The sequence below is a fragment of the Hevea brasiliensis genome, chromosome 4 (genome assembly GCF_030052815.1).
Source record: "Hevea brasiliensis isolate MT/VB/25A 57/8 chromosome 4, ASM3005281v1, whole genome shotgun sequence".
Classification (NCBI taxonomy): domain Eukaryota; kingdom Viridiplantae; phylum Streptophyta; class Magnoliopsida; order Malpighiales; family Euphorbiaceae; genus Hevea; species Hevea brasiliensis.
The window spans coordinates 2,173,923-2,186,081 of NC_079496.1; the positions used below are offsets into that span (position 1 = coordinate 2,173,923).

The 12,159-nt window shown below is 32.3% G+C and overlaps 2 protein-coding genes across 2 annotated transcripts; one reads left to right on the top strand and one right to left on the bottom strand.

Annotated features, from left to right (window-relative positions):
* Positions 1 to 7: 7 nt before the first annotated feature.
* LOC110642855 (uncharacterized) lies at positions 8 to 5,861 on the bottom strand. Its single transcript, XM_021795036.2, has 4 exons — positions 5,704 to 5,861; positions 5,458 to 5,508; positions 3,276 to 4,121; positions 8 to 2,489 (listed from the first exon to the last, which is right to left on the bottom strand). The coding sequence occupies exons 2-4, from the start codon at positions 5,461 to 5,463 to the stop codon at positions 693 to 695; spliced, it is 2,649 nt and encodes an 882-aa protein (XP_021650728.2). The 5' UTR covers positions 5,464 to 5,508; positions 5,704 to 5,861; the 3' UTR covers positions 8 to 692.
* Positions 5,862 to 8,792: 2,931 nt separating this feature from the next.
* LOC110642857 (acyltransferase GLAUCE-like) lies at positions 8,793 to 10,975 on the top strand. The gene is made up of 2 exons (XM_058144977.1): positions 8,793 to 9,814; positions 9,928 to 10,975. The coding sequence occupies exons 1-2, from the start codon at positions 9,356 to 9,358 to the stop codon at positions 10,834 to 10,836; spliced, it is 1,368 nt and encodes a 455-aa protein (XP_058000960.1). The 5' UTR covers positions 8,793 to 9,355; the 3' UTR covers positions 10,837 to 10,975.
* The last annotated feature ends 1,184 nt before the right edge of the window (positions 10,976 to 12,159 follow it).

Below are 12,159 nucleotides of genomic sequence, written 5' to 3' on the forward strand. Positions count from 1 at the left end.
CTAATAATTAGGGAAATTATTAAGGTTCAAACCTCAATCACTATATTTAAAAAATTTCAGTGAGGATGCAACCAATAACAGGAAATAACAGCAAAAATGCAGACATTTCAGTTCACCATAAATGACTTCAAATCAAAACCAACACAAAAAGGAAAATCACAGGTATTATTCAGATTCGTGGACTTGGCTTCTATGAACCAGCTGAATGCCCCCAGAATCTTTATCAACATCAACAATCTCCTAAATTTAGCAGGAGCTACTGCAACCTTTCACTGTCAAATTTCAACTTACTATTCAACAACAACGTGAAAGTATGAAAATCCAGGACAAGGAGAGACAGAAATAATGAATTATTTATTCTGTCCAATCATGTTGAACAAAAAATATTTAACTGGCAAGCAACTACTCCCTCCATCTTCTCTAAATGATGTTGAGTACCTCGGATGGCGCTTTGCCTAATATAGACAGCCTCATGAAGTTAGCAGGTGAGGCCATGTATGCGGCAGCAGTCGGAAGCTAAAAAAGAAAGGATTGCTATACTATTCATGTTACAGACACTTCAGCAGCAAAGACTTGCTCATTCTTCCAGAGCTGATTACCATATAAAAGGCACTGAAAGCCCTGTTCTTATTTTACAAGTTGGTAAATCAGCATCCAACCAATGTTGGATCCTAAAATTAGGACCCCCCAAACTAAACATGAAGCTCATTGAACATGTCACTACTACTCGTACATACACCATTTGCTCTTTCGTCTCCTTTGAAATCCATTACATCAGCTCCGAAGTTTTCAGTAACTCTCACCTTACTGCGAGCACGTCGTGAAGGCCTTGATATTGAGTTCTCTATTGAAAAATCATCCCTCCTCCGCTTCGGCTTTATGCTTAAAAATCCACAAGCAAGAGCTTCCAATGCTTTGGTGGTCAGTGGTCGGTTTCTTGTGCTTTGTCTACGAGAATTGATGCCAGAAGGTTGCTCAGAAGTAGAATCACATACTGATGTGGAAGTTTTCAGCACAACAGAATCCTCTGCCTGTGCACTTGCTTGATTATGCTGTCTTTCTATCATTTCCATCATTAAAGGTTCAGTCTCCGCATCTTGCGGGATGGGTATGTTCAGGTCAATCAATGTCCGAGACTGAGATTTCTCATTAGGATGTCCAGCAAAAGGTGAGTTGCTACTTAGATTGCATTCATCTGCAATATTAGGGCTGCCCCTGGATGAAGAACTGGTGGATGACAACTTTGCCTGATGTGAATCCTGATGAGAGAGAATATTCTCTCGCGAGTCCAGATTTCCTGAAGTACAACCAACTTCATCTTGTTCTAAGCTGGGATCAACTGAGACATTGACTGTACCACAGCTTGTCGCTGTGCGCTCACATGCAGTTAATCTTCGCCGTCGTTTTGCAACAGGGGCTAAAACATTCCTATCTGCAGGTTTTGTTCTCTTTATTGCATGACCCTTGATATGCTTACTTGGTTGCATGTCACCATACTTGCTAGCGTTCTGATCCTTAGGGATTTTGACTGGAACCTTGGTGAAACCTGAATCAATTATAGGGGAACACTGAATTAAAGCATTGTTTTCAAAATTTTCCCTGCCAGATGAATCTCCCTTGTCAACATTGATCTTTGCAGATTTTGAAATATCAGTCTTATTATGATCAGAACACAAGTTATCAGAAGAATCAGATTCATTTATTGAATCCTCAAAAGAATCTTCATCACTTTCTTCAGAATCATTTCTGAAGGTGGAAATGTTTATCATTTCAACTGGTAAGCTTCTCAATTCTCTGACTTTGGTTGTTTCCCCATTAGCCAGACTTGTATCAACAACAGTGAATTTCATGACTTCTGCACTGCAGCTAGGAGTTCGCGGCTTGAGATAACAATGCCGTTGCTGATCAGGAAAATCTTGTTGGTCCAGAATTTTATCATTGGTCCACCCATTTTCTTCCTTGTCACCATAGCCTTTGTCTGTTTCAACATCAAGCTCAAGAAGAGCTGGATCTGAAGCAACTTTATTCAGGACATCAGTAACAGAATCAAAATAGTGGTTTCCTTTCACTAGTTTCCTTCTTGAAAATTTCTTGATGCCAGGGATTAGAAAGACCAGATAATGCCTGGAAGCAGCAGCAAAACCATGATCATTGGGCTGCTCAGAATGCCACCCTCTTGCAAGTAAACGAGGCCAAACAGCCTCCCAGAAAAGATCATTTGATCGGGCTTTGCTTAATCGATAACCTCCAGTTAGGAAGTTAACAATTTCCAAGGGTGTAAGGGTGGAGCAAGCTTTGCCAACTGGTATTTCTGGACGAACAGAAGCACCTTGATTTGACTTAAGAGGCTCCATCACTATGCCTGTCAGGTCTTGCTTCCCTTTGCCAATTCCCACAGCCTCAACAAAGGTGTTCAATCCAACTGTAGCTTTTAAGGTTGATACATATTCTTCTAGCAAAATTTTCCCCTCTCCAAATGTCTTAGAAACCTACCAACAGATCACATTGATAATTAAATGAAAGGACATAATCATGAGCTCATTATAAAAAGGATAACTTAACTTGGAGCAATGGCAGGCACAATCTCTAAATTTCATTTTATTTTAGACAAAAGAGAACCACTTTAGAACAAATTATGAAGAATCACAATTTGCAACAACTTCGAGTTACAACAGCAAAATGAAAATTTCAGTGGCTGCAATTTGTATTATAAAGAAAACACCTAATGAATCTAAGACAAGCTTATAAGCAAAGCAACCATGAAAAGAGAACCAACATGACGCCTCCCTACATAGTTTTCAAAACCAATCAAAGGGATAAAAATTGTTTAAAAAAATAAAAGCAAATCTTTCTCAATTTCAAAAGAGAGATTGATTAGTTCAGTGGAAGAACTTGTCATTCTATATTTGAAACAGAGAATCCCATTTCCATTTACTCATTCCACAATCCTTTTTTTTTATCCAAGAATACCAGGACTTCTTCTCTCAAAATTAGAAAAGTGTACTTTCGAATCTTGAGATTTGACAGGTCAATCACTTCATCTAGAGAGGCATTTCTATCAAAGAACCATAAAAGGGCATAGTTCCAAGAGAAAAAAATAAATATATTCCTAAAATCAATTAGTTCAGCATATATTTCCTGAATCTATTGATTTGTGTGTGCACGTATACTTATATGCATGACTACCCATGTGTTTTATACTAAACCATTTCATTCTCATTTGGTGATCACTGCTTCAAAATTTGCACAACATGCAGGAATACTTCATAAAGTACCTCAATTAAAGTATTTTTGCATTCCTCTGAGACATTTAAAAACAAACGAGATAGCAATTCTTGTTGAGTGGATCCTGTAAAAATCCTTTGTCCAAATATGCATTTTCTACTTCTTATTTTCCGGCATTCTGACCATCTATTGTATCTTTCAGACCTATAAAACTTCCCATAATAAAATGAAAGTATATCGCCCATCTTTTTGCTCTCAACAAATTTCTTTACTTGAACAAGATTCTTTCCAAATATATATAAACCAAGAAGGAAACTGGCCTCCTCAAAATCATTCCATGCAACACCCAAAGAACCAGGAACCATAAGGTAGCCTTTGCCTCCATGCTGCTGATGCATTTGAATCTTTTTTTCTTCTTGCATACCTAACTTTGCAGGTTCTCTGTCTTCTACTACCCCATTGAGTGTAATGTCCATAGGCTCAATCTTAACTTGTAACTCACCTCCTGGAAAAATCTGCATCTCTGTAATGCTTTCATGTTTTATGGATTCGTTTCTACTTGACAAGCCATTCAAATCACCTGGAAATTCTTGGTGTTCATGTTTCATGTTCTTGACTTCCTCCTTGATCCACATTAGTGATATGGGTAATCCCACTAAAAAATCATGGGAAGTACCACGGAAGATTGTTGGATCATTTGTCATCTGTGTGACCAAGAGGTAGGCAGATTGTGTCATAAGAGATGGAATCTCAACCTGGTATTGATCACCTATGCGAGGAAGCAGCTCAGGATCTCTGAAGGCATCACTTATGCCAAGAGCCTCTGGACAAAGTGATTGCTCAGAAGACTCATCTTCAATGCAACTCCAATCATGATTCACTTGAACAAGATCCATCTGCAAAGGAGTTCAAATAAACCAAGATGATTAATTTCATTGCAGAGATAACAGAACATACAAAAGTTTTACTAGCATTTTTACCTAAGGATAGATTTAGCATGGGCTAACAAAATTTATCAACATTAAATAACTTCTTTTTTCTTCTGTTCTTTAAAATTATACAATATGGCGCTTAAATATATAAAATCAGGGTTTCTAAACTGAGATACAAGTGAAGAGAACCACAATGAAAACAAAAGAACAATCTCAAATTCACAAAAATTTCTATTCTGGTTGGACAAAAATTCCATCTTTCTGCTAATATTAAATATTTTTTTTAACCTTCCAACAATATTTTTTTAAAAAAATAATAAATTTTTTCTATATAATCCATATGGAACCTATAATTACTGGTATTAAATTAAAGTAGAAATTAAGATGTCAACGTTCAGAAATTCCAGGTAAAAGGCCTACCAAAGTTCATTATAACTTACCAGGTAAAAATTATTATAACTTAAAGTCTGCATAATTCCATAATAATTTAAAAAAAAAATAAATAAAAATCTAGAAGCACTTGATCAATGAGACATTTTAACTTCGTACTCAGAATAGAGTAAAGCTAACCAAAATATTTGTTATATATGTAAAAAAGGAATGGAACTCATCAACGAAAGAGATCACAGCCAATGAATTTTAAGAAACCAGATGTTAAGATTCAATTTGAATTAGTATCTAAAAAAAAAAAAAAATCAATTTTTATGTATTTAATTATAAAAAATTTTCAAAAATAATTAGCAGAACCAAACAGTAGTTTAAAAATTAAAATTAAAAAAAAAAATCAAATAAGCAAAATCGACATGCTAAAAAATATCATATACATATATAAGCAAATATTTTTATTCAGAAAGAAACGAATCACCGACTCCCCACAAGCAAAAAGAGTACTAAACTTAGCTATGGAAACTCAGGTAAGCAAGAAACCAACCCCAGATCCATTCTCGAACCCAAAACGAACATCGAAACAATAAAAACCCGAACCTTTCATCGACCCATTAAGCACATTTATATTCTAAACCAATCCGAACCAAACAAGAACATTCAAAGGTAGAGATAAAACAAAATAAATAAGAAAAAAAAAAGCGCAGCAAAACCAAAGAGTACGAGAAACTACGGTTACTCATAGCTGAGAATTCCAAAATGATCCAAAGAAATTCTACTTTTTTACACTGCCAGAAACCGTTAACCCACAAAGAGTAAACAGCATTAAATCCTAATAACAAACACAGAGAAAGACAAATAAAATAATAATAATAATTACTAAAAAGAAAGAAAGAAAGAAAATTACTACATATACCTCCATTGATAAAACCAAAAACCCGTCAAAACCCAAGTGCCGAGAGCCAACCTGAGGAAATGGGTATGCTTGGTTACGCACCGATTGACAAGTTATAGATTAGAAATAAACAAAACGAGACCTTTTATACGCACAGTTAAGCGAGAGAATCACACATACACGCACACCAAAAAGAAAAAACTAAATAAATATACATACACAAAAACACAGGCAGTGGGAGAGAGAACATACAAGGAAGACGAATACCTGTATCAGGAGAGCTGGGCTTTCATGGCTGCAAAGATTCAATTTTCGTGAAGATTTTCGAATAATATTTTATACGAGAGGGAGCAAAGTCCTTTCTCTCTTCGCTAGACTAGGAGCTCCTTTTAGAGAGAGAGAAATATTATACGAGTGCGAGAGAGAGAAAGAGAGGGTGTCTGGTCCGTTTACAAGGACGAAAACGATATATCTCTACGCGCCTTCATTATGCGTGATTTACAACTCCTAGAGTACTTGACACCTGGCTTTTTAATTAAGATTCTCCGTTGTGAGTCGATAATCGGTGTTAAATTACCTACTGTAGTCTGTTTGTTCCACCAATTGCAACACGCCAGTTGGATATGGTAAAACTGTTTTGGTACGAATACTATAAATTCAACCTAACATGAAAAATAAATTTCAAATCATAAAATTAAATATTTATATATAAATTTATAATTTTATTATAAATATTTAATTTAATAATTATAAAATTTATTTTTATATAAAATCAAGCAGGTCAATATCGAGTATGAATTATTAATTTAAGTTTTACTTTTAATTTTAATTATTTTTAATTCAATTCAAATTAATTTAATTTTAAAATTTTCTTTTAATTGTTGACCATTCAATGTGAGATCAATATACGAGCACAAGTGCACAACAGCTGAATTTTCAATACAACTGGTTGATGATGTGAGTTGCACAGACATAAAAGCAGGAGCATTGCAGCGTAATATTACCTATGGCCAATATGGTTGCTAGGTAGATAATTGCTGGGGGCGTGTCACTTGCGGTACACGAGAGTAAGAATAAAGATGGCTTTTTGAATGGATTTGTTTGTTGAAATGACAAAAGTGCCCTGGACGGATTTGTTTCTATTATGTTATATTAAAAATAAAAAATAAAAGGCCTTTTTTTATTAAAATTAATTATTTTATGTTTGACATAATGGATATAAAAAGCTTCCAAATTCTTATTCGGTAAAATTTTATTCCACGTGGCACGGGAAGATGTTGGGGTTCAAAGTGTCAAGCGTCCAGGCTCGGGCTATCGCAAGCCAGATGGTAGTTACTTGTGCACCCAACTTTGGTTTATAATCTTAAATGTCTTCTCTATTAATTAATTAATTAAAATTCTAATATAAATTCAATTTCATTTAAAATCAAATTTACTGATTCTTAAATTAAATATTTATAACAAATTTATATATAATTAATTAAATTATATATATAATACCACAACACCTTAATCTCAAATTAATTAAATCTGCTATATAAAAAAATAATTAAGAGAGTATTTTTTTTAATTTATAAATTAATTAAATCAATTTATAAGGTTTAAAAATAAATTTATTTATAATATTTTTTAAATTTATAAATTGAGCTTATAAAAAAAAATTAGATTTAATGCTTATAAATTATATGATTATAAGTTAATTTGATCAAATATTTTATCATATTATCCTTTTTTAATTTTTAAAATTTTATTATATATTTTATTTAATAATTTTAACGATAAATATACTTATAAGCTATTTTTTACTAAATGTGTTAACTACTTATTTCACTTATGAATATTTTAACTAAACACATATTCAACTCAATTTAACTAAACATTTATCCCAGAAATTTATTGGAATCGGTTATATAGATTCTCTTTCTCCACTCTAAACGATTTTGGATTAAATACTCGAAAATATATAACTCCGCCTAAGTAGTTTGTGCTTAGCCGATTCTAAGCCTGGATAAGGAAGAAGGATTATGGTAGGTGACAAAGCGTAAAAATTTCATCACATCTCATAATATGGATTCTTATGATTTTAACTAATCACATAAGAAAAAAAAAATCTTATTATCAATATATTTACATAATAATAATTGTAAATTTAAAAGTACCTAATTTTAACTAATAACTCTAATTTAGTATGTTATATTTTTTATAAATAAAATATATTATAATCGTGTTAATTACTTTCAATATTTAGCACGTTATAAGCAATTTTCTTTATGACATTAAAATATTATTAAATAAGTTGCATATCTTAATGGTGACGAGTAAAACTAAAGCGAAATAAATAATTTAAGTGTTTTTAGTTTATATATATTATTAAAATAATAATTATGTAATTTAAAATTTAATAATCTTTTTTAAAAATATTGATGGCAATGAAAAGTCAGTTGTTTGAATTTTGTATTGAGATTATTAATTGGAAAAAAAAAAAATTGGAAGCAAAGGATTGTGTGTTTCCAACTGAAGATGGTTTATTATTTTTTAATTATTCAAAACCAGTGCTGTGTCCCTTCATAACAAAACTGTAGTCAATACTCCAAGAGAAACCTTTGTTTGCTAATTTATAGATTGGGTTTCAAAATTCTTAGAAAGGAATGAAAAAAAAAAATTCATATTTTATTATACAAAATATTTCCCATTTCTTTTTACAAAAGAAATATTTTCTTTAATAAGAAAAAAGGAGACTTAAAATTTGGTCAAAGTTTCAAAATTACTTTTTTAAGTATTGAGTTTTAGATATTTTTAAAAATATATATATTTTTAAAAATATTAAAATATGTTAAAATTAATTTTAATGATTTTTTATTAATATATTCAAAAATAGTATAAATTTAAATTAAAGCATGTTATATTTTAACAATTAAATAAAATAAATATTTTAGTGACGTATACAGTAAAGAAAGCAATCGCAATCATTATATGAAAAGGTACATAATCCAATATCATGTTTAACTTTTTTTTTTAAATTAAAAAAAAAAAGAAAAATTAAAGAATGAGATAAGAGGACATTCAATGCTGCCTAGATAATACCAAAATGGTAAAACTTTATTCTAAATTTGATTGTTATTACGTTTCACTCCTTCTATCCCTTTTGTTGCATTTGAAGTGCTAATAATTCTACTTTTTAAAATTAATATTATATATTTTAAAAATCACTTGAAATGAGACAGAATGAATATCTTGTAAAATAATATAAATAAAATGTATAAGGATATTAAAAATAAATAATATAATCAAATAAAGCTCTTTTGCGAGTATCATCTATTTGATAAAGCAGCTAACTACCAGCTAGGATTTAGCAACGCGTCATTCTTGGCCAGGAAATAGCCATCATTCAAAACTACACGTCGTCCATCAACTGAGATCCTACACAATAAGAACGCCGTTGTTTTTGTAAGAAAAAGTTGCCTTCAATGTTACGGCCTAGACCAGGAACACACACCAAGTAGTCCAGTAGATGCTGAGCCTGCACTTCTTTTTTCAAAGAAGCCCATCAACGATAAATTTGAAAGTCACACTACACTTCCACAAATAGCCCATTTGCGTTTCTATCTCAACAACCAACATGTTTGATGATATGCCACACTGAAGACAAGAGAAGACAAGAGACTTGCAATTTGGATGAAGAGAAAGAAATGAAAACACCATGCCCCCATTTTAGGACCCCATGAATGGTGAGTGTGCACTTAATTAATTTACCAATCAATTAGGATCCATTCCACAAAGATCTCATCCATGCTCTTTACATGGCAGATAACCATCTTCACACAGTCCTTAGAAGCTATAAAATGAAATACACAAACACACGCACACATTTGCCTTGAGAAACCATTAAAGTATTAAACTAAGATATTTATCAATTTCCATGGATGCTTATTCTATTTCCATTACTGACCAAGATGTACTAAAAGAAGAGCCAGTAATTCTGGTTTCTCCTAGCAACCCAACACCACAAGAAACTATTTTCCTTTCCAACATTGACCAAGCAGTAGCTTTCTCAGTTGAAACGCTCTTCTTTTTTGATGTCTCTTCTACCAAGTACACTTCCTCAACAATGGATATCTCTGAAAGGGTGAAGAGAGCAGTAGCTGAAGTGCTTCTTGTTCCTTACTATTTCATGGCTGGCAGGCTTAATTTCAACAAGGACACTAGAAGGATGGAGCTTCTGTGCAACAATGCTGGAGCTTTGTTTGTTGCTGCAACTTCAAGGCTTGCTTTGAAGGATCTTGGAAATCTCTCTCTCCCTAATTCTACATTTCACCATTTCATCCACCGTCCTGGCCTATACAAAAGCCTTGCAGAAAAAGCACTTCTCACCATTCAGGCACTATTATTGCTTATTCATTCTCTTAGTCTTCTCTGTATGCAAAGTTTTCTATATACCTACTAAGCTAAAAGCCAATCAATTTTTTTAAATACTTGTATGGGATTTTGCAGGTTACAAGATTTTCATGTGGGAGTTTCTCAATCGGGTTTATGACAAATCATGGTATTGTTGATGGTAAATCAGCTGGTGATATGTTTGAGAATCTCGCGTCTATTTGCAGAGGTGAAGGTCTAAAAGCCAAAGTTGTCCACAATGATAGAACTTATTTAAAAGCAAGAAATCCTCCTATAATTAAATACCCACACAAAGAATATGTAAATCTAAGCGAGATTTCATCTCCAGCCTCTTTCTTCACTGCACCAGACCAATTATCTCCTTCTCCATTGGTTTTCGCTAACAAATTTAAATACATCCACAAGCTCTTTTCTTTCAGTCCTGAAATGATCAAATCACTAAAAGGAAAAGCCCAGATCACTTGCACAAGCTTTGAAGCCATAGTAGCTCATGTATGGAGAGCAAGAAGTATGGCAGTTTTTGACAACTTAGAGGAGTATTCAACCGTTCTTTTTGCAGTGGACATAAGGTCGAAAATTTCACCAAATTTACCAGATGGGTTCGTTGGAAATGGAGTGATCACAGCATTTGCGACAGCAAAAGTGGGTGATTTGGTGAAGAAGCCACTGTCCTTCAGTGTAGGGAAGATGAAAGAAGGTAGAGAAAGAGTTACAGATGAGTATATCAGGTCAGTGATAGATTGGCTGGAGGTGCATAGAGGGATTCCTGCGACACGTAATGGGAATTTCTATGTGTCAGCTTGGTGGAAACTTCCATTTAACGAGCTTGATTTTGGGTTTGGAAAGGCTTCTCATGGAGGACCAGTGTTGGGTGGGAATGATGAATTTGTGCTGTTGCTTTCTGATGGAAAGAGCATGGAAAATGGAGGAGGAGGGATTAACGTTTGGATGGGTCTTGAACAAGAAAAGATGAAGAGATTCATGGTTCACATACTTGAGATATGATATCTTAAACACAAAAATATTACATTTCCATGATGATTTTGATTTGTTCAAGTTGAACTATGTTTTCTATATAATTTGACCACATAATAATAGCATCAAAAGCAAGAAATAATTACTTATTTTGAATTTCTAATTTAAATATTTTGACAATACAATCAAGTACTTCAAATTTTCAATCCAATTGGATTTCAATTATTCACCATCCATCTCTAGCTAAACCAACTCTAAATATATTATTTATCACTGTTGCTGCTGAAGGTTGCTCTTTCTATATATGTAGTAGAGACACCACCAAACCTGGAGCAGCCATTAAGCTTGGAACAAGTGGCAAATCCAGAAAGGGCATATAGTACAAATTTGTATGATTTAATTTCAGTGGAATCATCTTTACTTTATTCAAACAATCAGCACAATATTAAATCTTAAAATTGATCGAAAGTCCAAACCCTAGTTAGTGGACCATTCTTTAGGTTCAAATTTTGACGGAGAAAGCTGGACAACGACATTCTTGAAAAAAGAAAGACGTTCATGTAGGATATTTTGTTTGAAAATTTCTAAACTAGCTCATCCACATAATTTACACTTCAATTCTAAATCCAATAAATATACATGTGCCCATTTGGACAAATATTTTATATTTTTTATAAATAAATAAGAATTATTATATATATTTTTTAATATTTACGGTTAAAAATATATTCAGATAAATATTTGTATATTAATCAACAAGTAATTAGATCACTGACTTAAAGTTGATTTTCAAGTGAACTTTACCTATAAGTTCAAGGATTCGAATCATGAAATTGATCATTGGTGGAAATGTTTTATTTAAATATTATTCCCGGCCTAAGCATATATAGATGCCCCGTTTGTTTTACAGAAAAATATTTTTTAAAAAACATTTTAGTATTTTCTAATATTTGATAAATTTAAAAAATGGGTCAATAAAAAATATTTTTTTATTTAAAAAAATTTATGACATAAATACCTATTATGAATTTAACATTGCAATGAAATAATGAAAAATAATTTTATAAAAAATAACTTTTATATATAAATTATTTTTCTTGAAAAAAACCAAAACTAATACTCAATTTTCTTTTTGAAAAATTGGAAATTTCTTTTTTTAGTCATGAAAAAAGACATGTACATCTATTGCATGATAAGAAAAAAAAAACCATAAATACCTCAAATAAATGAATGAATGAACATCAGCTGTCTCATGCTTTGTTATCCTCTTAACAAGCAAATTAAACCTTAAATACTACTATTAATGTTGATCAATTGCAAATAATGCAATAAATTGCTGTTGATCTCTAATTT

Bases quoted from the DNA above. Each gene is read 5' to 3' on its own strand.
- LOC110642855 (XM_021795036.2), bottom strand. The intron at 2,490-3,275 runs GTACTTTATGAA...ATCTGTTGGTAG, and splicing joins GCAAAAATACTTTAATTGAG to GTTTCTAAGACATTTGGAGA.
- LOC110642857 (XM_058144977.1), top strand. From the start codon at position 9,356: ATGGATGCTTATTCTATTTCCATTACTGACCAAGATGTACTAAAAGAA. The intron at 9,815-9,927 runs GCACTATTATTG...GGGATTTTGCAG, and splicing joins AAGCACTTCTCACCATTCAG to GTTACAAGATTTTCATGTGG.